The 27,270-nt window shown below is 38.7% G+C and overlaps 1 protein-coding gene across 1 annotated transcript in view; it reads right to left on the reverse strand.

Annotated features, from left to right (window-relative positions):
* Nucleotides 1-6,410: 6,410 nt before the first annotated feature.
* Nucleotides 6,411-27,270, reverse strand: part of LOC133367443 (vomeronasal type-2 receptor 116-like) — a 35,067-nt gene continuing 14,207 nt past the window's right edge. Inside the window, exons 5-6 of the mRNA XM_061591546.1 lie at nt 12,459-12,743; nt 6,411-7,040 (exon numbers count right to left, since the gene is read on the reverse strand). Coding sequence (XP_061447530.1) covers nt 6,411-7,040; nt 12,459-12,743 — 915 coding nt within the window. The remainder of the gene's footprint in view (nt 7,041-12,458; nt 12,744-27,270) is intronic.

Genomic DNA, 27,270 nt, shown 5'->3' on the forward strand with positions numbered 1-27,270 from the left:
AGTCGCACAGCTTGCCAGTGTGTTTCCAAGCAAAAAACTAAGTAATAGTTAAATGACTTTTAAAGTCCTGGATGGGTTAGGAATGGATTACTTCTAGGACCTCTGGAAGACTTATCAGCCTGCTCACACTTGAATAACCACATCAGACAGTCTGCTCAGGGCACCAACAGTGAAAACACTCAGAGAGATAACTATTCAGAACAGGGTCTCTGCAGCGATACTCTGCAAATATAGAACTCAATTCCTTCTCATATTAGACATGATCAATATCTTACAACCTTTAGCAGGCCTTAAAGAAGCTTCTTGTCCATGTCTAATGGCTTAATGGCTAATATAAACTGAGATTATAAATAGGGGCACTTCTGCTAGAGGCTGGCTGAATGTTACTCTTTATTTTCATATTGCTGGTTAGGTTTTAGTATTATCATTAAATGGATATTTTAAAGGGTTCATATTTTATTTGTATGTAATAAATATGTTTTCCAGATGGTGATCTGAAAAAGTTGGTTGTAAACAAACAATTGGGTAACAGAAGAGACTACAAACCCAAACTACTGAGAATTTTATATCTTGCTAAGGACTTTACAAACATCTGTGGGTTTGGATTCTAAAAAAAAGAGAGGAGGCTACATCTGGAACAGGTAGGAAAGAAGTCACAAGAAGGATGTTATTCAGACACCACAATTCTTTTTTTTTATAATAATTTTTTATTATTCAAATTTTATAAAACAAATACAAATACAACAAAAACAATACAACAGAAAAAAAAGAAAAAGAAAAAGAAAAACTTGACTTCCGATTTGTTACAGATCAGCTATAAGTTATATAATATATATCAAACCCGTCTCCTAAAACATACGAAATTCACTTTTTTCCAAAGTCTATCTTAATTAATCGTCAAATCCCATTATCATCATTTCATTTTTTTCTTTCAATAAAAAGTCCAAAAGAGGCTTCCATTCCTTAAGAAATGTATCTGTCGTTTTTTCTCTAATAAGACATGTCAGTTTGTCCATCTCAACTAAGTCCATTAATTTCAATAGCCATTCTTCCATTGTTGGTATCGAATCCATTTTCCACTTTTGTGCATATAATAATCTTGCTGCCGTGATCATATATAATATTATTCTTCCATATTTCTTTTCCTTTTGTTTATCCATAAAACCCAATAAAAAAAATTCTGGTTTTGACTGAATACTTATCTTTAAGATTTTTTGCATCATCCTACCTATCTGTGCCCAAAATAATTTTGCCTGTTTACACAACCACCACATATGATAAAAAGATCCTTCTTGTTGTTTACATTTCCAACATACATTAGAAACATTACTATACATTTTTGACAACTTTTCTGGAGTCATATACCAACGATACATCATTTTATAAAATTTTTCTTTAAGATTATAGCATAATGTAAATTTCAAACCTTTTTTCCACATATTTTCCCATTGATCCATTTGTATATTATAACCAAAATTTTTTGCCCACTTAACCATACACTCTTTTACTTGTTCTTCTTCCATGTCCATTTTCAATAAAAAGTTGTACATTTTTGCTATTATACATTCATCATTTGTACACAAACCTATTTCAAAATCAGATTTATTTATTTCAAACCCATACATTTTCTTGTCCATTTTGAATCTTTCTAACAATTGTAAATAGGCAAACCATTGTGAACTATATCCTTCCTTTATTAGTTGTTCTCTCTCTTTCATTATATATTCACCATGCACATTTTCTAATAGTTCTTGATAAGTTAACCATTTCTCTTTTCCAGCCATTTCTCTTCTATAAAATGCTTCTTGACTTGAAACACATAGTGGTATTTTCGAAAAAAACCTTGTTTTATATTTATTCCATATATTCAACAAAGGACGTCTTATAAAATGATTATTAAAATCCACATTAACTTTTACTTTATCATACCATAGATATCCATGCCATCCCCACTTCAGGTTGTGACCCTCCAAATCCAATAATCTTTTATTTCTCAATAGAATCAATTCCTTTATCCAGACTAAGCAACAAACAGCAAAATAAAGTCTCAAATTTGGTAATCCCAGCCCTCCTCTTTCTTTGGCATCTTGTAATAATTTAAATTTAACTCTTGGTTTTTTCCCCTGCCAAACAAATTTAGAAATATCTTTTTGCCATTGTTTGAAAGGTAGATCAGAGGATATGACAGGTATTGTTTGAAATAGAAACATCATTCTCGGCAATACATTCATTTTTATTACAGATATTCTACCCATTAATGACAACTGTAATTTATCCCATTTTAACAAATCTTTCTTAATCTCTGTCCATAGTTTTTCATAGTTATTATGAAACAACTTTGAATTTTTATTTGTCATAATAATACCTAAATATTTCACCTTTTCTTCTATTTTAAAATCTATCTTCTCCATTAACTCTTTTTGATCTCTTAAAGATAAATTTTTCACCAACATCTTCATTTTTTGATTATTAATCTTAAATCCTGCTAATGGTCCAAATTCTTCTAGTTTATCCATCAATACTTTGATTCCTTCCAAGGGATTTTCTAATACAATTATCAAGTCATCAGCAAATGCTCTCAATTTATATTCCTCTTTTTTTATCTTTATTCCCGGAATCCTTTTGTCTTGCCTTATGTCTCTAAGCAGCACTTCTAAAACCAGAATAAAAAGGGGGGACAATGGACATCCCTGTCTTGTACCCTTTTGTATTTCACATGGGTCCGTTAAATCCCCATTGACAATTATCTGTGCCTTCTGTGATGTATAAATCAATCTGATCCATTTTATAAAATTATCTCCAAAATCCATTTGCTCTAGAACTTTAAACATAAATTTCCAATTCAAATTATCAAATGCTTTCTCAGCATCCAAGAAAATCAAAGCAGCTTGTATGTCATTTCGTTGTTCTAGATATTCCAACACATTCAAAACATTCCTGACATTATCACGTAATTGTCTTTTAGGTAAAAACCCCGCTTGATCTTCCTGAATAAATTGTTGCAATATTATTTTCATTCTTTCAGCCAAAATCATTGTAAAAATTTTATAGTCATTATTCAATAAAGATATTGGCCGATAATTTTTTGTTTTGGTTAAATCCTGCTCCTCTTTAGGTATTAATGTTATATTGGCATTTTTCCAACTATCCGGTATCTTCCCCTCTTGTAAAATAGAATTCATTGTATACTGTAAAGGTAGTAAAAGTTCCTCCTCCAAGCATTTGTAATACATTGCTGATAGTCCATCCGGTCCTGGCGCCTTTCCTAATTTAATTTTACTTATAGCCTCAGATATTTCTCTTGACGTAATAGGACCATTAATAGCTTGTCTCTGAAGATCTGTAATTTTAGGCAAATTCTGTTTGGATATATACTATTTTTTCTGAGGGAATTTCCTGACACTTGTACAAAGTTGAATAATATTGATGGAAAACCCTTTGGATTTTTAAATTGTCTGTCAACATCTCATCTCCTTCTTGTATCTTTAAAATAAGATTTTTTGTCGTTCTTTTCTTAATTTATATGCTAGCAATTTCCCCGGTTTATTTGCAAATTCAAAAGTCCTTTGTTTAGCAAAATTTAATGTCCTTTCAATTTCTCTAACTGTCAACATTGACACTTGTTTCTGTAACATTTTAATTTGATTTACAGTAGAAGCTTTAGTTGGATTCTTTTTCAATTCTTCCTCTTTTTGTTTTATTTCTTCCAAGATTAATTGCATTTTCTGTTGTTTCTTCTTTTTTAGTTCAGAATTACATTTAATAAAATATCCCCTCATAAATGCTTTACTTGTATCCCAAACAATATTTTCATCTATTCCTTTATGTAAATTGTGTTCAAAAAACTCTTTTAATTTCTTCTTACATTCCTGCACTATTTTATCATTCTGTAATAAAGATTCATTTAGTCTCCATCTAAATCCAAGATATTTTTTTTAAAAAGTCAATATCACTGGATTATGATCCGAAAAGGTTTTTGGTAACACATCCATCTTGGAAATATCTTTCACTAAATTTTTAGACATCCAAATCATATCAATCCTCGAAAATGTTTTATGTCTTTCTGAAAAGTAAGTAAATTCCTTTGCATTGTCATTTATATATCTCCAAGCATCGACCAATTCTAAATTTTCCATCAATTCAAAACAGATCTTCGGCAATTTGCCCTGTGTCTCTTTAATATTTTTCTCAGAAAGTCTATCCATTTTTGGTGAGATTACCCCATTCCAATCACCCATGACACACCAATGATCATATGCAAACTCTGATAATTTTTCCATAAGTCCAGTATAAAACCTTGTTTTATCTTCATTAGGAGCATAAATGCCCACTATCAAAATTTTTGTATCCTGAATGGTGATTTCAACTCCCACAAATCTGCCACTATCATCCAATAATATCAATTTAGGAGACAATTGTGAATTAATATAAAGAACCACACCATTTTTTTTGAATCCTGCCGAAATAAATTCTTCACCCAAATTTTTACAAATTAAATATTTAGAATCTTTCTTCTTAATATGAGTTTCTTGTAAACAAATTATATCCAATTTCAATTTTTTCAAGTAATGAAATACTTTCTCTTCTGCGATGAATTAGCTCCATTTATATTCCAAGTTAGATATTTGTAATCCATTTTTAAGCATGTATTTTAGAAAAGTCTGTGCCTGTTGCCCCTTTGATCCATCATCATCCTTTTCTTCCTCTACCTGTTTCTGTTGACTTTGTTTCCCAGGAGTTATGTCCATATCTTTGAGTTCCATGTCTTTTGAAGCTTTTCTCAAGAAATCCCTTGCTTTTTGAACAGTATTTAATCGATACTTCTGTTGTCTAAATGTAAAAATCACTCCCTCTGGAACATCCCACCTAAATTGAATTTTACATTGTTTAAGTTTTTCTGTGAAGAAAGCGTAATCTTTTCTCTTACGTAGAAGCCTAACAGGAATTTCCTTCATCACCTGTATTTTTTTACCGTCAATTTTGAAGACATTGTTAAAATGATGTTGCAAAACCATATCTCTGGTCCTCTTTTTAAAAAAATAAACAAGCACATCTCTTGGGATTTTTTTTATTGTTGCATATCTGGAATTAATTCTATAAACTTTATCTATTTCAAATTCCATCCGATCTTCATTCCTGTCAAAGGATTTTTCCAAGGCATTAACAATTTTCTCTCTGATATCTTCACCTGTTTCCTCAGGAATTGCACGGAATCTCAAGCAATGTTCTTTATCTCTAAGTTCCATAACAGCAGTATAGTCCAAATTTTTTTCCAATTCCATATTTGTAATATCAATTCTATTCTCTAAGGTTTGCACCTTATCTTTAACATTTTTTACATCCTGTGTTAATTGCCCAATGTTATTTTTAATCTCACCCACTTCTGTTTTAATATGATCTTGTAAATCTTTAAAGTCCTTTTTCATATTGCAAAATTCATCTTTAAGTTGTTGTCTGTCCTGTTTCATCTCTTGTTTCAACTCTTGTTTAAAATCACTAAATCCCTCCATAATTTTCTGGAACATGTCCATCCCTACCTGTGTATCAATTGAAACTCTTTGCTCCAAAACTTTGGCTACTTTCCTAGTTGTCATTCTTGAAAAAAAAAAAAACCTTTTCTATTATTAGCCAATGTAGAGGCAAACAGTTTCTTTTCTCCCAGCAACAAAAAAGTTAATATTCCAGGCCTGTTTAACCAACACCGTTCTTATCTCCAGCACATTCAGGAATGTAAAACAAATCCAGTTCTCAGCATCCAGCAGTTAGTAAGATACACGAACAGCAGATTCGTTCAAAAAAAAATTAATCCAAAATGATAAAAAAAATAAAGAAAAATATTCTCAGATATATTTCCTTCAAATAATCAAATCATCTTATCTATTCAGTTGCCTCTTATCCATTTAATCTTTGTAATTCCAGCTTTAAGCCAACTTTTTGTCATAAAAAATAAAGCAGGTTCTTTGAATTGCTCCCTTCTTCCTTAGCTTTGTATAATACGAAAAAAGTGTGACTCACCCAAGTTTCTGAGTTGCCGATTCGTAAACAAGTCTCTTTTACAATAGTAATTTAAGTTAGTTGATAAGATTTAGATGGAAGGAGGCTAGCTCGTTAAGAACGTTTTTAAAAGAGAAAGAAAAAAAGTCTCGCTTACTTTCAGCACAGCCTGTTGGAAATCCAGACTCAGTCTTCCGCTGCTAGAAAAGCCTTCTTATCTCAGGAGGATTCCTGATCAAATCCAGCAATCTACAGCTAGACGGAGTTCCGTGGATAATCTCTTCGGTTCCCCTTTTATCTTGGAGAACATTTACGCCAGTCAAAAATTCCTCTTGACTGGCTTTTAACTGAAATAAGCTTCCTCTGAGATATAGCTCACTCAGAGACAACCACCAGCTAGCACTCCTTCCGGGAAGTCAAACACCACAATTCTTTTTCCTTACTAGCTGATCCCTGGTATTCAGCTCAGGCCTCAGAACAATAATGAAGAATTTGGGGAAGAAGATACAACCCAGCAATCCAGCACTAGAGGCCAAGATGGAGAAGATCTCCATGGCCACCATGTATTTCCCTTTCATGCTCAGGTAAGAGGTAACAAAGGACAACCAAACACTGCAGAACACCAACATGCTGAAGGTGATGAGTTTGGCTTCATTGAAAGTATCAGGCAACTTCCTGGCAAAGAAAGCCACAGTGAAACTGATGATGGCCAGAAGCCCCATATAACCCAGGACAATGTAGATCAAGATATCAGATCCTTCATTGCATTGCACAATGATCTGGTCAGTCTGGGAGTGCATGTCAAACTCTGGGAAGGGTGGAGATGTTGCCAGCCACACTACACAGATGCCAGTTTGACTAAGAGTAGAGAGGATGATGACTGACACTGCCAGCCTCTTCCCTACCCATTTCCTCATCCTGTTTCCTGGCTTGGTGGCCATGAAGGCCAGAACCACAGTGATGGTTTTAGCCAATACACAAGAAACAGCAAGGGAGAAGATGATTCCAAACACTGCTTGACAGAGAAGGCAGGTCACCTTCCCAGGCTGTCCAATGAAAAAGAAGGAACATAAAAAGCAAAGCAAAAGGTACATGTGATGTTCCAGTTGTTGGCTTTGACAATGGGAGTATTCTGATGCTGAATGAAGATCCACATTACTGCAAGGGTGATCAGTGAAAGAAAAAGAGCAAATGAAGCCAGAAGTATTCCCAAGGGCTCTTGATAAGACAGATAGATTTTATATTTAGGGATGCAGTGATCCAGGGTCTTGCTTGGATGCTGATCCTCAGGACATTTGCTGCAGTGGTCTGCATCTGAAAATTATAAATGCCAATAGTTAAAAATGTACATGGATCTTAACCTACGATTTAATATTCTGGCATGGAATATGGTTTTGAACAAATTTCTCTTGGAGAAGAATGCAATGTAAGAACTAATATGATAATTATAATGTGGACCTTCATGTAAATCAGTGAGATGATAATGATCCAGTTAATTTGGTATTAATATTTTGGAAAATCACAGATTACTCCTGAATATTGATTTAATACATTGTAACCTTAATCCAAAATAGGAAGTTAAAAAGAGAATATACATTTTTAACTGAATCCTTTAAAATTCAGGATTACACCTTACAAAAAAACCCCCACTAAACAATTATTGAAGTACAAAATGAAACACAACACAATGAAAAAAGAAAAGATAAAAACATTAAAACTGAAGTCCCAAGCCCCAAATTAAACACTGTTTTGTAGATTAGAGGTCCAGATTACCTAACTCATTTGAAAGGCTTGGGTGAATGGAAATTTCTTCTCCAAAGTGACCACAAAGATGGTCCCAGGCAAGCCTCCCTAGAAAGCCTATTCCACAATCAGGATGCCACTACTTAAAAGGCCCTCTCCTTAATGGTTACCTCCCTTTATTTGGCAGAACAAGGGTTCTGGAGAAGATCACAATGGTCAGGTAAGTATATATCAGAGATCTGCTAGCCACAAGTCATGTAGGGCAGTAAATCAGGGGTGTGGGGCCTCATGCTTGGGCAGGAGGAATGCCACTTTCCAAACCTCTCTAGCTGACCACATGCCACACATCTTTCTAGACCACACCCATCATTGCCCATGCTCCAAGTCATTCTAGAATGATTGTCCATTGTTGCAGTGTGTTCCTGAACACTTATCATGCCTCTTACTTTTGTTGATGGATCTCGGTGTGTGTAACTTAAATGTGCTGATATCTACTGCTCTGTCCTCCTTTTGCCTTTAACCATGCCTACCACTGAAATACAGTCCTTGGAAGGTTGCCAGGATACCAATGGTTCGTCACCCCTCCTCTAAAAGTTTAAACCAGTAGCTTGAATTGTCCCTGGAAATGGACTAGAAGCTGGTGCAGTTGACAAAGTATAGGCATAAAATGGTGCAACCACCCTGATTACTGGAGTGCAGGTGATTCTGGCGAAGGTGTATCCATTCATGTAAACAGTGGAGGGTAGTTCACTAGGGCTACTGAGGTTCAGCCTTCCTAATAAAAATGTCAAGCAATTTTATCATTTCTCAACCTTACAGATGTTTGTGAAGGCATTTCTTCAATCTCCGGTTTTCTGGCTAATCAGCTGTCTGCACAATTCAGCCACTCCTAATCCAAAAGTATAGCTGTAGCAAAGAGGTTCCTCCCTGGACTGCCTGCTTTTCAGCCCTACTAGGAAGGTTCGTACTCCATCTGTTGTGATGAGGCTTATCTAGCACAGCTGGTATAGCAGGTTAAGGAGGAGTCAAGCCTGCTTCAAGAACAGCCTTATGTGGTAGCCTTAGCCTGGTTCTGAGCATGTTCAGAGCTGTTTCCCTGATGGCCAGATCTCATTTGTAATCAGAGAAGCAACAGGGAGTGTTGCCTACAGTAAGGTTCTTTCCCTTTTTACTATAGCATTATTATTTTGTGACCTTGCTATATAGAGAAAGCGAGCGAGCAAGCAAACCAACAAATGTGAGTCTGTTTCTGTAATAAATATCTTTTTTTTTTTTTTACTTATTTGGCCCGTCATTTTATTTTTTTAATTATTTGGTCTGATCATGTCACTCCATTTTTGAAGTCCCTCCATTGGTTCTCTATTCATTTTAGGATTCAGTATAAGCTTCTTGTTCTAATTTGTAAGGCCCCTATGAGATCTGGTTTGCCTTTATTTTTTATTATAGCGCTGCTTGGGAGCTGCATTCATTGAATTCAGCAGCTTTTCAAACCATCATGGTATCCTTCTTAGGTGATTGTCCAAGTTGGGTACTGGGGGCTCAGCATTGCCGTGGTTTAGTTCTTACTTGGATGGCTAGCTCCAGAAGATGGTTCTAGGGGAGCATTGCTAGGCTCCATGGGTTTTCCAGTATTGAGTCCCACAGGGTCAGTTCTGTCTTCCATGTTGTTTAACATCTACATGAAACCACTGAGAAGGTCATACAGAGTTTTGGAGTGCTTTGTCATTAGTATGCTGATAACACACAGCTCCAGTTCTCCTTTTCATCTTCTGAAAATTAGGCAGTGGATGTGCTGAATCAGTACTTGGTTGCAATAATGGGCTGGATGAGGGCCAGTAAATTGAACCTTAATCCAGACAAGACTGAGATGCTGTAGATGGGTGGCTCCTCTGACGGGCTGAGTGGTGTGTCCTCAGAAGGAGCAGGCAGAGCTTGGAAAAGTTACTTTTTTGAACTACAACTCCCATCACCCCAGCCAGCATGGCCACTGGATTGGGCTGATGGGAGTTGTAGTTCAAAAAAGTAACTTTTCCAAGCTCTGGGAGCAGGTTATTAGTTTGGGGTTCTCCTGGATCCACTGCTGTCAGTTGAGGCCCAGGTGGCCTCTGTGCCTTCCATCAGCTTAGGCTGATGGCCCAACTGCAATGCTATCTGGACAGGGATAACCTGGCTACAGTACAATAATACAATACAATACAGTTTATTATGGTCGGGGACCAGCAAATCCTGGTATAGTAATCTATACTCTAGTAATCTCAAGGTTGGATTATTGTGATGTGCCCTACTTGGGGCTCCCTTTGAAAATATTTCAGAAGCTTCAGTTGTGCAGAATGTAGTTGCCCGATTGTTGACAGGTTCAAGGTGAACAGAGCATATAACACCTACCCTGTTTCAATTGCACTGGTTGCCTGTACATTCAAGAGCCCAATTCAAGATGCTGTTTTTGACCTTTAAAGCTCTTGATGGCTCAGGATCCCAATTACTTTTGGATCGCCTCTCCGGATATGAACCTACCTGTACCCTTAGATCTTCCTCTGGGGCCCTTCTCCTGATTCCCCCTCTGAGGGAGGCTCAGAGGGTAGTGACAAGGGAGAGGACCTTTTCAGTTGTGGCTTCCCATCTGTGGAATATGCTCCACAGTGAGATCAGCCTGGCACCTTCACTGACATATTTTAGGTGCCAGGTAAAGATGCCAGGTAAAAAAAAATCTCAGTCAAGAAAAAAATGTGTACCTGAAATGTCTGTATTGTTCCTTACCTATTTTAGTCCCTTTCCTTTCCCCTATGTTCCCCTTTTATTTTTAGTAAGATTATACATCTTTGTGGTAGGAACGTGTTTTATTTTTTTTATTCATTTATTTTTTTGTACAGTGCCATGTGCATTGATGATGTTATATAAAGAAACAACAATAATCATTTTACATTTATTTTTGTGAATTGGGGAATTGGATGGAGAAATAGTGGATGGATTATTCATGTGCTGCAACAAACTCTGTATTAACCGTTTCCTTGCATTCACTCATTAAAAACTGGGTGACATAGACCAGGTTGATCTTAGCCACTTGCAAATCAAGAATATTTTTCAGAGTTTTTCTAGAAAGTTGTGTGGATCTGTTTCTAACAAACCTCTCCCCTAGCTTAAGTTCAAAAAGAATTTCAGTGCAGAAGAATGGAGGGAAATGCTAGTGCTAATATATGTCATGGTGTGGACAGTTAGTGCTGAACATGCATCTGTAAAACTAGCCCTTTAAGCATTTTTAACACATCTCTAGATGAACAACTTCACATGACTGTGCAATCTCTACTTACCGATCACGTTTGAAATCATTCCTTCTGACCATTGAGGACAATCATAACAACAAATCTGTTCCCCCTCACGCACAATCCTGCTGTGTCCAGGATGGCAACTCTCAACACATGTGGATTGGGGTAGGGTCTAAAAATATCCAGAAAGAAAATATTTAGGGTTATGACCAGTAGTTGAGAACTTCTGGTCCGTAGCCTAATTAGGACTGGCATCAGTTGTAGGTTGGGATGGTTGAATCAATTTTGGTTTCTCTCAGATTCTCATTTTACACTAAGTTTTCCACATTTCCACACCACTTTCTGTTTTTTTTAAGTACCCATGATAATTCTTCTGCATTTTAGTGATGATTTCTCCTAATATATAAATTATTGTATGCAATTTTGCCTGACACATTTTTGAAAAGCAGTTTTTCTAATATTATACACTTTAATATTATTTTGATTAATATATACATTCTATGTTCACTTTACCTCCAATACATGCATTTTTGTACATGGGTGGAGAAATTACTTGGGTGCAAAATTTGGAGACGCTCAAGTTCAAAGGATGGCTATGCTTCTGGTTATGCATTGTTTTAGAAACTGTAAGTTAGGTAGGTTCACCTTTAACTGCAAACTGAATAAAATTTCTCCTTCATCCCTAGATATGGAGCAGATGAGGAGGTGGAACAAAGAAATTATCGGGAGTCTTAAAATGTGTTTATAATTGTTCCTTGGTGAGCAGGACTAATAGGCAAAAAACCCTTTCTAAACTGCAGTATTGTGAACTTCAGAATGTAGTCAATTCAAATTGGAATTCCAGCTTTTCTGCTTTCCCAGCCTTCAGTTTAAGAGATGTTGCAAAGAAAAATGGGTCACCTGATGGTCTCATGGTGCCATCGAGTGATTTACAGGTGGGTGAACCTTCCCACTGGTCAAAGTGGCCTGCTGAGTATAGGGGAGCTCATAATCCAGCCCATGAGCTTGTTCTTGCTGCCAACCCCTGGTGCAGATCTACTGATTTCCCCTTATGACTATAATATTGAATTTCATCAATTTCATATAACGCAATAACAACCAATCCCTGCCTCATTTCACAGCATCTTTGATTACTCTCAAAGATGTTACAGCATATTTCTTGGCCTCTTGTTTTCTCTCTTTTAAGTTATCCTTTCCATCATTCAAAGGGGAGCTTGCTTTGGTTTCAGAGTTTATGGTGGCAGAAGCCCCATGCCCTACCAGGTCACTTGTTAGCAACTTTAATACCTTTTCAAAAGTAAGTAATAGAAGACAAATCAGCAGCCCTTAGACCCCCCCTTTTTTAAAAAAAAACCTGCATTGTTTAGGATTTGGGCAGATTCTACCTAAACTATCTGAACAGAACCAGAGTGGGACATGGCTTGTTCCGTTTCTGTGTGGAACCTGGACCAGCAATACTTTGGTCTTGGGTCGATCCTTAAGCCCATAATTATGGGAAATAAGAGTAATTCCCACCTGGTTGAATTTGTGATTCCACACAATAGCACTTCCATTGATTGTAAACTGTTTTCCTTTAGGATTCCGGAGGTCCATCCATCCAACACGGACTCTGTGGAAGGACAAATTAGGGAATGTGACCGTGTTGATGATATCATATCCAGTTGTCAACTCTCCATTTTCATCAAAAAAAAATTCTTCCCCAGCACTATTGTTGAAGCGGACGTGCTTTAGGAAGGAGTGAAGCTAGATTGGAGAAGGAAAGAACATGAACTGAGCCCAGTGGTGGAAAGGGTTACTGTGATTTCCCTGGAATTTGCATAAATTAGATATGATAAAATGCTAAACACCTTGAAATATGCTGGAAAAATGTAATTTGGCAGAGTTAGGGCTTCATGAAACAGTAGTTTTCCCCCATTTGAAATATCATTTTAAGATGAAAGGCAATATAAACATGGAAAGACATTGCAATGTCTAAACTGCTGTCATAAAAACATAAGACTTTTCAGATCAGTGGCCCAACTGGTTCAGCATCCTGTTGTCATACTGACTAGCCAGATATCTGTGGAATGTCCACAAGCAGAATTTGAGTGCAATAGCACTCTCCCGAGTTTGTGATATCCAGCAACTAGTATTCAGAGGCATACTGTGTCAGACATTGGTACATAGGAGGGGTGTGCACCAATTGTATGTGTACCCCAATGTATTTATTTAGTTAACAAAATTCATATTCTGCTTGATGGTAGAAAACCTATTAACTGTTTACAAAAAACAATGATATCAATAAAACAGTTAAAAGCACGTAATAAAGACATTTTTTAAAAATCAGCAATAGATTAAAAAGAAATTAGAACACATCAGCATCAATGCATCTGGCTATGCTTGCCTGAATACAAATGTTTTAACCAAGCACCAAAAAGAATACTGTAAAAGTGCCTGCCTGATGTCAGTAGTCAGGGACTTCCAAAGTATAGGTGCTGCCACATGAAAAGAATGATTTATGAGGTGAATTGAAGCAAACTGAGGAAGGTTCTCATTTCCCCAAGTTGTATCAAACATTTATCAAAAGATCTCGAGTTGTATCAGGGACTCTCTAAGGTTCCTAGTGATTGTGTGACTTTGAAGGCAAGACAATCTTCCCCATATGAGACCAAATCAAGCTGATGATGCCCAGAGCTCAAGAGGGGAGGGTGTTGAGAGGTAGGCCCAAAATAACTTTTCCTCCATTTTCCTTAGCAGGGAGGAGGATGGGAGATATTGCTGGCCTTTGGGGGGGACCTGTGGGTGGGAGGAAGTGTGTTCTCACAGGTGGGGGGAAGCTGAGGAAGAAGGAATGCATTGTGGTGTTGAGAAGGGAGGCGGCGGCAGGGAGAGGGTAGATGTTGCATTCCTGATGGGAAACTAAGGCAGGGAGAGGATTGATGAGCGGAGCTATAATTATGTAGCCCCCATGGGAGACAGCAAAATTTGAGTTCCAGCCTCAGGCGCTGAAGCACCCTAGGCTAGGCCATCATTAAAAGTCTGTATATCACTTAATTGCAATTATGAGAAGTAAAGGGAGATGCATGAAAGCAGTTTTGTAACTATATAAATTGCTGAATATAATTGGCAGTTTTCAGTTATATGCACCCTTCTATTCACACTTGGAACTCAGCACTGCATCCCAACCTGTTGTGATTGATATGTAGAGCATACTGAAATGCTGTTGAAAAGACTGAAGCATAAAAATGAATGAAGTTTGGTCCAGAGACTAACAATAATGTTTATTATAAACTGTTAACCACTTAACACCCAATTTTTGAAACATTTCACATAGTTAGTCCAACAGACATAATTTTTTAGGAGGTACAGGATTATGAGCAATCTCACTTTTACTGCATGCCCTGGTGTAGGAGCACTCCTGTTTCACATTTAGTCAATAAATTTTGTCTTTGTTTACTGTAAAGCCAGAGATGCCCGGTTATCTATGGGAGAAAGGCCAGGCATCTGGTTTCAGGCATCAAACTTGTTTCAGAGGATCTTTATTTTTTTGCTCTCTTTCACTTTTATTTCTCAGTCTTTTTGAGTGAGATGCTTTCCAGCTGCCTCTGGTATGCCATGACAAATTCCCCTCAATATGTAAAACATGAAAAAGAAAAACACTATAATGCTATTTGTGAAACATTGATTCTCATGCACAAGGAACCCACAATTCATTGACCTTCTCTTTTCTCTAGCATCATTCCTGGGTTTGATTTACAGGTTGATTCAGATAAACTGAGCTAGCCAATGTGTCAAAGAGGTTAGCAGAGACAAAAAGAAAAACAAACCTAAGTTGCTTTTTGCTCCAATCCACCACCCAATTATGGCTCTCAATCTGAGGCTTCATAAGTCTTCCAAGAACATACCAGAACACACAACTGACCCTTTATGTGTTCAGCTGGGATATGATACAGGTGTCATGTAGAACAGCCTTTCCCATCCTGGTACCCACCCAATGTTCTGAACTACAACTTCCATCATCCCTGACCATTAGTCATGTTGGGTGGTGCTGATGGGAGTTATAGTAAAAAAAAAAGAGAACATTTCAAAACTCTTGCAACGAACAATCCATCATAAAGCAAAGTGGTGCTTCAAGATAAGTTAAAGATTTTGTTTTCTAGTTCCTATCAATAAAATGCTGCATTAAAATAAAAATTGGAATCCAGCCAGTGAAAGGTATAGATGTCCATATGTTACAGTTGATGTGAGAATCATACCTGCCATGGGTGCATATCTGAAATGCTCTGTATGACTCTATGTCCCATTCCTTTCTTCTTAGATTTTGATGAAAACATGGCATGGAGAGCATGTGCAACAGCATAAACAGCATTATAGATACTGTAGCTCTGACCTGATGTTCCGATTTCAAACACAATTCTAGGGAGGTTCCTCAGCTTCTCTTCCCCTGTACAGTTTCCTGCATCTTTTGCATAAAGGTTATATGTGGGGAATGAGCATTGAAATGCAAAGGACCAGAACCAATGTATGAAATAAAGTGTAGATTGATTAGGATTTAAAGTCTCAAGGAACTCTTCATATTCTACCACATCATTTGTATGGAATGCGAAGGGCAGAGTGCCATTGGTGGAAATGCACTTGTATGTAATACAGAGGCAAAATCCCATTGAGCCGTTATGATCCAAATCCTCTCTGTAGGTTGCAGTATATCATATTCATGTAATAAGAGTGTCACTCGTAAGAACTCCATAGGCCGTGAATCCCCATGAACAAGAATCACGCTGGCTTCTGATGATGAGAGAGTATTGCATATTCTTTCCATCACTTTCTTAATTTGCATTGTTGTGCTCCAGTGGTCTTTCAGTGTTGGAATAATTTCCTTAAAGGCAATACAAATACTGTTCTGGAGCAGCCAAGGAATGAGAGTCCTCAATAACATTTCTCCACTGTCGTCATCTGAAACAATAAGGCCAATCCAGGTCCATCCAAAATGCTGAAGCAGCTGAACAATCCCAACATACTGAGGCCATTCACTTGGAATCATCCGACAGACAGAAGGGAACTGTGTTTTATCACTCAATGCAGGGTCAAAGGGGCCATAACTGAGCTAAGAAGAATGATGATGATCTGTTTTAGACCAAACAACAATGTCTGATTGTTCTTCTATTTTTATTACTTCCAACAGTGGTCTGTCAGGATAGAAGATTGAGCTCATTGCATATTTGATCCTCTAGCAAACAATACAGTGGCTATAAACTCTGTGCTATAACAAACTGATGAAGATTACCAATCTGTTAACATCGGATCAAAACAACACATGAATCAGAGCTGCAAATACTTTTAAAGAGGGAAAAAACTTGGTGGCAAAGGAAGTTTGTATTTAAGAATCAGTGAAGACAAAGGATGAGCTTCACCCAGTTTTGTTTCCACGTTAATATTCTCTGCCAAATTTCCCACTTTCAGGAGTTTTTCCACTTCTGCAAAAAATCAAACATGTACTAGAAATGGGAGAGAATATCCACTAAATCAGACTTAGTATCAGATTTTGACTGAATCCAACAATCCACTGTCTTTTTGGACTGGCACTGATCAGCACAGATTTTTTTCCTGAATTTTTTCCTGACTTTACATAATTATCTTTGTAATTGTATTTCCTCTAAGTTGATGCATTCAAAATGGCTGTGTAGGTGTGATAATGATTACCATTAACATCCATTAACCAGAGGCAAGAGGCAATTATCTGCCTCACTGATACGTAAATAGGGAAAAACACTTGGAAAACTGTGATCATTTACATAAACATCTATGCTAAAATTATGTAATTTTTTTTGCCAACAAAAAAACCCTCAGCGAATCATATAGGCAAGTGCAAAAGCAAGTGGGAACAAAAAAGGGTGGAACAGGATCGAACAACAGACTATGAGGACACAAGCAGATCAGAACTAGGCAGTGAACTTCATCCCTAACATGTACATATGTGCTATGGACCCTGTGGGGGTGTATGATTTGAAGTGGAGAAATAAACATTGTTGCATGAGTTAATTGTGTGAGTGAGAAAGAGTGAGTGTTTGAATGAGAACGCAGAAGGTACACATTTTGCATGCACTTTTATTCAGTGCTAAGGGACAGGTAAGAATTGCATTGAATTCAGATTTAGCACCAGATTTTACAACCATCTGCATATTCTCCATATTTGTGGAACAATCCTGTTTGCTCTGAACGTTAGTGGCTTTTCCCCGTCACCAGATTTTTTCCCCTCTTGAATATTCCCTCAGTCTATTCTTTTTTATTATTAATTTTACTCACAGCACAGCAGCACAGCTTTCTCTGTTTCCCTCTTCCACCCCACTCCATGTGAATAATCCAAGTTCCAAGCAGGGAGGAAGCAAGCCAAGCCTATAATAGCTTATAATAGTGGAAGAGGAGTAGTAGAAGTGGCTTTCTTCTCAAAATATTATTTATTTTCAAAATATCAACATAAATATATATATATATATTATTTTGGGAAGAAAAATGGACCAGTAAAAGCAATGGATAGTGGACAAAGAACCATCTTGAATCAATACTGCCTGTTAGGTCAACAGAATGCTTTCGAAGCATCACCAGCCAACAGATCCTATCCATATACAATGCATATTTCAAGTACACATTTATCTCCCTCCCTCCCTCTCCCTCTCCTTCTCTCTCACTCCCAGTCAAATGGCTCCCAGTATGGCATAAGTGAGAAGAGCATCAGGAATCTGACATGGTTTGTTTTGTTTTGTTCTTTAAAAAAACACCCCTGACTATTTATTGCGAACATTCCCCGAATGAAGACTTGAGAGACAATACATGGCTATAAGTATATATTTATTTAATGTGAGGATGTTAAGCCAAATAAACCTGTGTAAGCAGAGCAGGAAGACCTCCTCTCTACCACTCTGGGCAAACCTGACCCAGCAGAGTTCTATAACCACCAAGAATGTGATGGGAGGCAAATCTTTCTATCAACCTGTATAAGTAAGCAGTGGATGTAATGGACCTGATTTGCACACTACACACCTGCTGTCCGAGAACACCGTACCAAAACTCCTCCCAATCTGGTTGGCAACAGAAGGTGGTTGGAGAATTGCCCTTCACCCAAGCACCCTTGGGTGCTTTATTGGTATTCATCCTAGTACACTTCAGTGCACTGCTGACTTTTTCCTGTAATATGGTGGGGCAAATTTGCCTCTAGCACAAAGGGAGTAATACAAAACATTGGGAAGGCTCAACAGGAAACAAAGGAGGAAAACAACCTATTGCAATGTCACTACTCTGCAGCAATTGAGGACTACACTGGCCTCACCCCTCCAACAGGCTGCTGCTGTAAATGTATAACTTCCTCTTCACTTCCATGGCATAAGGGTGAAGCCTTCTGGATTGACTTCATAACAAAGCAGTGCACTACACCTGGGCTCCAATGCATGCATTCCCCAGAAAGTATATTTAGCCCTTGAGATTAACAAGTTCTGTGCAAAGCTAAGATCAGAGCCTTTTAGTCTCACCAATTCTGAGGAGGCACATGGTTCTGAGGAGGAAGGACATGGATACCAATACAAATGGGTCTGATTGTGCAACTTCCCCACTAGGACATACCTATGTATATAGGCAGACAGACCCACCTGTGGCATCTTGTAGATATTTAGGAAGTGTGGCAACTCCTTGGAGTTATGAGAGGCAAGCCCGCCAACGATGGCCATCAGATTATATGTCTTGCAACAGATGTAGTTCAGGGAGTTCCCCCATCTTTTGAAGAGGAGGTCCATAGTTCCATAACAAGCTCCTATGTCATTGTCAGCATTTTGAGCGAACATGGAAGACAGTGTTGTATTGGGCAAGAGGTGGCCGTTCTTGTTAATCTCATTCATGGCAAATGTAAAGATAAGGGCTTGGTGGTAGTAATTTGGCATTGCGCTGCAATGATATTTCACTGCAGAATTAGGGCTGTTGCATATCAATTAATTTAATGTACTTACAGAGCCAGTGTGGTTTAGTGGTTAAGGTGCTGGACTATGACGTGGGAGACCAGGGTTCGAATCCTCACATAGCCATGAAGCTTGCTGGGTGACCTTGGGCCAGTCACTGCCTCTCAGCCTCATGAAAACCCTATTCATAGGCTCGCCATAAGTTGGAATCAACTTGAAGGCAGTACATTTACATTTTTTATAGTGGATATATTGATCATTTGAAGCTGTTTTTGAAATACCAGGCATGGTGCTATGCAATAGGAAATATCTTTGTAACTCTTATATGTTTTTAGCTTTTAAAACCTTATTCTTTGTCATATTTAATTTCCCACAACTGTCTCATTTTCTAAGTAAAGCCGTCAACTCTGAGGACTGTATTTCATTACCTGTGTTTTTCTGAAACTGAAGCAATCTCTCTGTCTTTATATATATGTATGTACCAACCTATTTATAAATAAGTGAATTAATCAAGATTCACATTATTTCCCCCCTTTCAGCTACCATCCTGGCTATCTATTTTTATCTTTCTATCTTCACACATCTTATGCATCTGTAACTGGGATGGTTAACCAGCGATTGATTGAGCTTTGCAGCTTCAGGCTACAGGTGGAGTCTCACCTGATTAGAGGATTCTCCCGACAATGAAAATTCTTCAGCCAGGATCACAGACAGAAGAGTTTTGGTCTATCTGTCTCCTTTACATGTATTTTTTATTTAACATTTAAACATTTTCCACCATCTAGTTCTCTCCCTCCAGGCTGAGATTTTTGAACTGGGACACACTGAAATCTATGTCCTATTTTCAAGAAAGTTAAGATTGGTAGGAATTCTTTATTTATTTATTTATTTATTTTATTTAATTTATATACCGCCCTAAGCCCGAAGGCTCTCTGGGCGGTGTACAGAAAGAAGGATACGGAACAGCAACAGAAATGTAGATCTTATGTCAAGACTAGGCTTTTATTCAGCTGGATAAATTTCATATCATAAAAAGATGTACTTACTAGGAAGGCATTTCCAGATCTGGAGTTGTATTATATGGGATCCCATTGAAAGCATGAATTACAAAAGAAACAAATTCACCAATGACAATATTTTCTGGAATAACAAAGTCATATTGAACCATTGGTTGCCCCACAAATCTGTTGTCTGCATTCTTGCTGACAATCTGAGGCAGCTTCAGCAACAAAATAAGAAGCAATGGTGTACAACTGGGTACCAGGAAATCTCGGTCCCAGATCAATAGATGCATTGCGACAAAAGAAGAAGCAATGGTGTACAACTGGGTACCAGGAAACCTCGGTCCCAGATCAATAGATGCATTGCGATAAAAACACAGAATAGGAATTAAACCACACTCAAAATCCTCTAAGGGCTAAATGGACTTTGCTCTTCCACTGATTCCAATCTGGAAAGTCAAACATTTCTTTGATAGAACCCTTCTAAAGAGCTGTCTCTGTGTGTGTGTGTGCAAGATTGTTTTGAAACTATTCTTTATAAGTGGAGAGGAAAATTTCACCATGTGGATTCATCTGTGTTTTTGTCTTTCTTACAGAAGGGGGATCCCACTACAATTACATGAGGACAGTGATTATGATAATTCGAGGATAGATAAATGCATTTTCCAAGATTCTCAGCTCTCAGCAATGTTAGGGAACACTTTTTTAAACTTCATATCCAATGCCTGCTAATGAAATGGCTGGTGCTGGGATTCAAGACCTGCTAGGTGTTATAGGAGGACAGGAGTGCTCATATAGTTAGGACAAGTGGGAAAAACCAGGTTCCTTCACTATATGTGTAAAACCTGTACACTTCGCAAAAATGGCATCTGTTCAGCTAATCACTTGAACCTACCTGATGACTTCTATGAAACTGCCAAATTCTGTAACAATCTGATGAAAATTATCACAAATACAGCAAGTTAAATAGTGCTTGAGCCCATTCTGAGAGAGTGGCGCATTGAATTCCTCATGATATATGGGGCAGAGAGGATATGCCCAAACATGAACCCCAATTGACAATAAGATGAACAAGGGTACCGCCAGTCTAGCTTTAGTGATGTTTTGGCCACTGGTACATATTCACATTCCCTTCCCTAGGCAATATAGGTCCAAATGCCCATTCAATATCAAAATAAGAAATCCTTTCAAGTGACATCTGTCTTTGCATTGCTCAGTGCTGGGAATTTCTGCCAAGACAGAGCTCAGTCTGATCCTAATGCACTTTGAGGGTCTCCCCAACTTCAGAGCCCCATAGCACCCCAGTAGCCTCTTTTTCCAGGATATGGGGCTTGCAGTGACAAGGCCAATGATCCTCCTTGGGACCCTCTATGGTCACATCCAGTGAGTCAGTCCCACATTATCCTCTGCTCAGAGGGGTGGAATGGCAGGGGAAGCCTCTTGTCAGGGCTCCCTGTCCATCATTGCCAGAAGAGAAAGAAGCTTTAGAAGAGGTAAGAGCTGGTTGTCCCCTCAAGCCTCTGCACTTTCTCTTATAAGCTGGTTTCTCTATCTCCCCTGATTGCTCCCTCTAGCCTGTTGAAACTCAGTAGCTCCAAGAACTCTTTATTAGTCTTCCCATTTCTTGACTGGGCTGACTGAGTTGAAGCCCCACTCCGGTAGAGGTGGAATTGGGCTCTTCTTAAGGAGCAGTCAGAGTAGAGGCAATTCTGCCCAAGACAATACCCTGCATTGCTTCACAATGTTAAAAAAAAATGATAGTTTGTCTCTTTGTTCAATTTTTTAAGAAAGCATATAATATATTTCTTCCCAATTTTGGTGAAAACTACTGATGCACTGCAGTATATTAAGACTTGTTACATGCCTTCATTGGTTTGATAAAGTTCTGAGCAGTGGTTGGAAGTTTATTAAGTATTTTCTGTCCTTTTAAGGTCTATGGAAAACTAGTTCTAGGAAAAAAGTGTCATGCATGACTGAAAGCAGACGTGTTGTTGTCGATTATGTCTTATGGAGACCCTATGAATCAGTAACCTCCAATAGCATCTGTTATAAACCACCCTGTTCAGATCTGGTAAGCTCAGATCTGTGGTTTCCTTTATGGAATCAATCCATCTCTTGTTTGGTCTTCCTCTTTCTACTCCCTTCTGTTTTTCCCAGCATTATTGTCTTTTCTAGTGAATTATGTCTTCATATTTGTAGTAGGAGCTACATCCTGAATGATATGTGTAATGCCTATTCCTTTATTTATGAAATATCACTCTTTAGTGCCATGGATACATGAGGTCTCATTATTTTGGGGGGGAGGCATGGGCACATCTGGAAACCTGAGAAATCCTACAGCCATACAAAGCCCCAGCCCACTGCAATATCCTCATACCACATCCCCTCCCTAAAACACCAACTCACCACACATAGAGACCAACTGCAAATTATTTATTATTATTATTATTTATTCCATTTATATACCGCCCCATAGCCAAAGCTCTCTGGGCAGTTTACAACAATTAAAAACTTTAGAAACAAATATACAAATTTTAAAAACACATTTAAAAAAAAAACAATTTAAAAACATATGCTAAAATGCCTGGGAGAAAGGTCTTGACCTGGCGCCAAAAAGATAACAGTGTTGGCACCAGGCACACCTCATCAGGGAGATCATTCCATAGTTTGGAGGCCACCACTAAGAAGGCCCTCTCCTGAGTAGGCACCTGGAGGAGGGCCTTTGATATTGAACATAGTGTATGGGTGGGTTCGTGTCTGGAGAGGCGTTCCATCAGGTAATGTGGTCCCAAGCCTTATAAGGCTTTATAGGTTAAGACCAGCACCTTGAATTGAGCTTGGAAACATACAGGCAGCCAATGCAAGCAAGCCAGAATCAGTTTATATGTTCGAACTGTCTGGTCCCTGTAACAAATCTGGCCGCTGCATTTTGCACAAGCTGCAGTTTCCGAACCATCTTCAAAGGCAGCCCCACGTAGAGTGCATTGCAGTAATCTAACTTGGAGGTTACCAGAGCATGGACAACTGAAGCCAGGTTATCCCTGTCCAAACAGGGGCATAGCTGGGCCACCAACCAAAGTTGGTAGAAGGCACTCCATGCCACTGAGGCTACCTGAGCCTCAAGTGACAGAGATGGTTCTAGGAGAACCCCCAAGCTACAAACCTGCTCCTTCAGGGGGAGTGCAACCCTGTCCAGGACAGGTTGGACATCCACCATCCGGTCAGAAGAACCACCCACTAACAACGTCTCAGTCTTGTCTGGATTGAGCCTCAGTTTATTAGCCCTCATCCAGTCCATTGTCGCAGCCAGGCACCGGTTCAGCACATTGACAGCTTCGCCTGAAGAAGATGAAAAAATAGAGCTGTGTGTCATGAGCATACTGATGGCAATGCACTCCAAAACTCTGGATGACCGCACCCAATAGTTTCATGTAGATGTTGAACAGCATGGGGGACAGAACTGACCCCTGCGGAACCCCATACTGGAGAATCCAGGGTGCCGAGCAATGTTCCCCAAATTTTCCCTCACAAAAAAACAAAAACAAAAAATTGTTAGGGCTGTTCATGGTAAACCTGCACTTTGGCTCATTATCAGACCAAGGAGTTGGAATAACCAATGTGGCATGCTGGGTAATCATCCCTCCACCTTTTACATCTCTGGCTCTCTTCCCTTTACAGCTTACTATGTGACATGAAAACAGTTTTTATTGGAAATTACAAAGAGATAGAAATTAATAAAGTATTTAGTACACAAAGGATATCTGATTGATGATCCTTAAACCTAAAATCCTTCCTAACAACATAGCATCACAAAAAATAGGATGAGTCCTAAAAATATACATGTCAGGTGTCAAAGGCCAGTGTAAAGCAGTGTGTCTTCAGCATTTGCCAAAAACTGTACAGTGAAGTTGTCAGACACAGTTCTGTAAAGAGGGGGTTCCACAACTTAGGGGCATCCACAGAGAATGCCCTCTCCTGGATAACTATCCCCCTAGCTTCTGAGGGTGGTGGCACTACCAAGAGGGCCCCCTATGCTCAACATTTGGGAGTCTCTGTAGGGAAGGAGGAGATTTCAGATATTTGGGACCTAAGTCTTTTAGGACTTTAAACAATAATGTGATCACCTTAAATTGGGCTGGGAAATGAAATATCAAACAATGCAGCTGTTTTAAATGGGGGTTATATGAGTTCTAAATGGAACCCCAACCACTTGAAGCTTCCAAATCATCTTCAAGGGCAGCCCCACATAGAACACACTGCAATAATCCAGTCTGGAAGTTACCAGAGCATGGAGTACTGGAGTCAAGTCATCTCTGTCCAAAAGGGGCTCAAGCTGTTGAGCCAGCCAGAGTTCAAAAAAGAGATGCCTCATCACTGAGGTCAACTGAGCCCACAGTGACAATGTTGGATCTAGGTGTATCCACAAGCTGTGGACCTGCTCCTTCCAGCAAAGTGCAACCCCATTCACAACAGGCTGTCTCCCACCTCCTAGACATGAGAACTCTGGACACACAACACCTGTCTTCTCAGGATTCAGCATTAATTTACTGGTTCACATCCAACTCATAACTGCCACCAGGCACTGGTCCAACTCTCCATATTCAGATGGAATAGAGAGGCAGAGCTGGCACCTCACTCAAAATAAAAGTTGACAGCACTTTCTGTGAACTGAATTCTAAAAAATGCAAAGCAACACTGGAAGCAGGTAGGCAAGATGTTACAACAAGTCACTCAGATAGCACAAATCTTTTTCCTTACCACCTGATCCCTGGTGTTTAGCTCAGGCCTCAGAAAAATAACATAGAATTTGGGGAGAAAGATGCAACCCAATAACCCAGCACTAGCTGCCGAGATGGAGAAGATCTCCACAGCCACCATGTATTTTCCTTTGGAACTCAGGTAAGTTGGGATAAAGGACAACCAAACACTGCAGAACCAAACACTGCAGTAGGAAATATGCTCAAACAAGCCACTACAGTAACTCAGTGCATTTTCCTTACTACCTGATCCCTGTCATTCAGCTCAGGCCTTAGAACAATAATGTAGACTTTTGGGAGGAAGATGCAACATAGTAATCCAGCAGTAGAGGCCAAGATGGAGAAGATCTCCACAACCACCATGTATTTCCCTTTGGTGCTCAGATAAGTTGGGATAAAGGACAACCAAACACTGCAAAAAACCAACATGCTGAAGGTGATGAGTTTGGCTTCATTAAAAGTATCAGGCAACTTCCTGGCAAAGAAAGCCACAGTGAAGCTGATGATGGCCAGAAGCCCCATGTAGCCCAAAACAGTATAAAACATTGTGACTGATCCTTCATTGCATTGCACAATGATCTGGTGAGTCTGGGAGTGCATGTCAAACTCTGGGAAGGGAGGAGAGGTTGCCAGCCACACTACACAGATGCCAGTTTGAAAAAGAGAACAGAGGATGATGACTGACATTGCCAGCCTCTTCCCTACCCATGTCCTCATCCTATTTCCTGGCTTGGTGGCAATGAAGGCCAGAACCACAGTGATGGTTTTAGCCAGCACACAAGAAACAGCAAGGGAGAAGATGATTCCAAACACTGCTTGACGGAGAAGGCAGGTCACCTTCCCAGGCTGTCCAATGAAAAAGAAGGAACATAAAAAGCAAAGCAAGAGGGAAGTGAGGAGGATGAATGTGATGTTCCAGTTGTTGGCCTTGACAATGGGAGTATTCTGATGTTGAATGAAGATCCACATTACCCCAAAGGTGATCAGAGAAAGGAAAAAAGCAAATAAAGCCGGAAGTATTCCCAAGGGCTCTCCATATGACAGATAGCTTATGTGTTTCAGGATGCACTGATCCTGATTCTTGTTTGGATGCTGATCCTCAGCACACTTGTTGCAATGCTTTGCATCTGAAAAAAATCTCAATAATTAAAAATGTATGCGGGGTCACTTACCTAAATGCTATCAACCATTTAAAAGTGTATCTTTTAAAAAGGCTTTGAACATATTTCACTTGGAAGAATGGTATGATAATCATCATTTTGGACATTGTGGGAAAACAGGGGGATGATCATGGTACTGGATTATTCACTTAATTTGTGGTTGATATTGGGGGCATCTTTTATTCCTCTCAAATAGTGATTTAATACAGTGTAACGTTCATTCAAAACCTAAAGTTGAAAAGCGGACACAAAATTTACATAGAATCCTTTAAAAGTTAGGGTTTTATTCCCAGTGTTAGGAACTAGCAGGGGTTTGTTTTCAATGTGCTTTCATCTTCTTAATCAGTAGGGTCTTTTATTTTTTGCAGGAAAGAGACAAGCATCATCAGGTCATTGGATGAATTTTGCATTCCAAGAAGCCTCTTCATTGGAGATTTTTTATTGAAGTCTGTATTTGGATTGGATTTGAAATGGTATTTCCTATGTGTATTTATTGTTAGAGAAGTTTTATAAAAGGTGATTCAGAAATGAAATAAATACATATAATTCTGCAACTTATTTACTGTACATATGAATACAAAGAATTAAATGTGTGAACAGACTCCATGGAAATAATTACATCTGAAATGATATAAAAGCTCTTCCTAAGCTCTTATAAATGCATGATCCATTCACACATCAAAGTCACAGTGTAATGCTGACAAACATTCTTGTGTAAAACCAGCCCTTTCGGCAATTATATTTTATAAATATTTAAACTGTCGTCTGCATATAGCCATGCAATCTCTACTCACCCATCATGTTTGAAATCATTCCTTCAGAGCATTGAGGACAATCATAACAACAAATCTGTTCCCCCTCACGTACAATCCTGCTGTGTCCAGGATGGCAACTTTCAACACATGTTGATTGGGGTACAGTCTAAGGAGACCCAAAAAGTAAGGATTTAGGATGTGGAACAGTGATGGTGAACTCAAGACCAGTGAAACATTAGGTCCAGGAGGAGCCCTAATTTTATTTATTTAAAACATTTAAATAGCATTCAATCATTTGCATTTCTAAGCAGTGTAAATAAAAATAAGCCATACATACAACAAAGGGAACAATAAAATTATAATGAAACCAAACATTACCTTTAAATGCCTGCTGGATTTGGTCTTCACAATCTGTTTTCTCAAACCCCACCTACCTGGAATCACCTACAATCCTGACAATCAGGAATTCCAGAGCGAAGAGGGGTTTCCAGCCCTGTTTGGATCAGATGGGATCTTCCTTGGTAGGATAGCTTGAATTCAAGCCAATGAAAAATGGGCCAAATGGCATCATGGTTATGTCAGGTGACTGACAAGTGGGTGCCCCCATCCACCCACCTGTTAATGTTCCCAACCAGGAGTATGGGAGCTCAGGATCAGTCCCTTGAGTAGGTTCCT

The sequence above is a fragment of the Rhineura floridana genome, chromosome 11, assembly GCF_030035675.1.
Source record: "Rhineura floridana isolate rRhiFlo1 chromosome 11, rRhiFlo1.hap2, whole genome shotgun sequence".
Classification (NCBI taxonomy): Eukaryota; Metazoa; Chordata; class Lepidosauria; order Squamata; family Rhineuridae; genus Rhineura; species Rhineura floridana.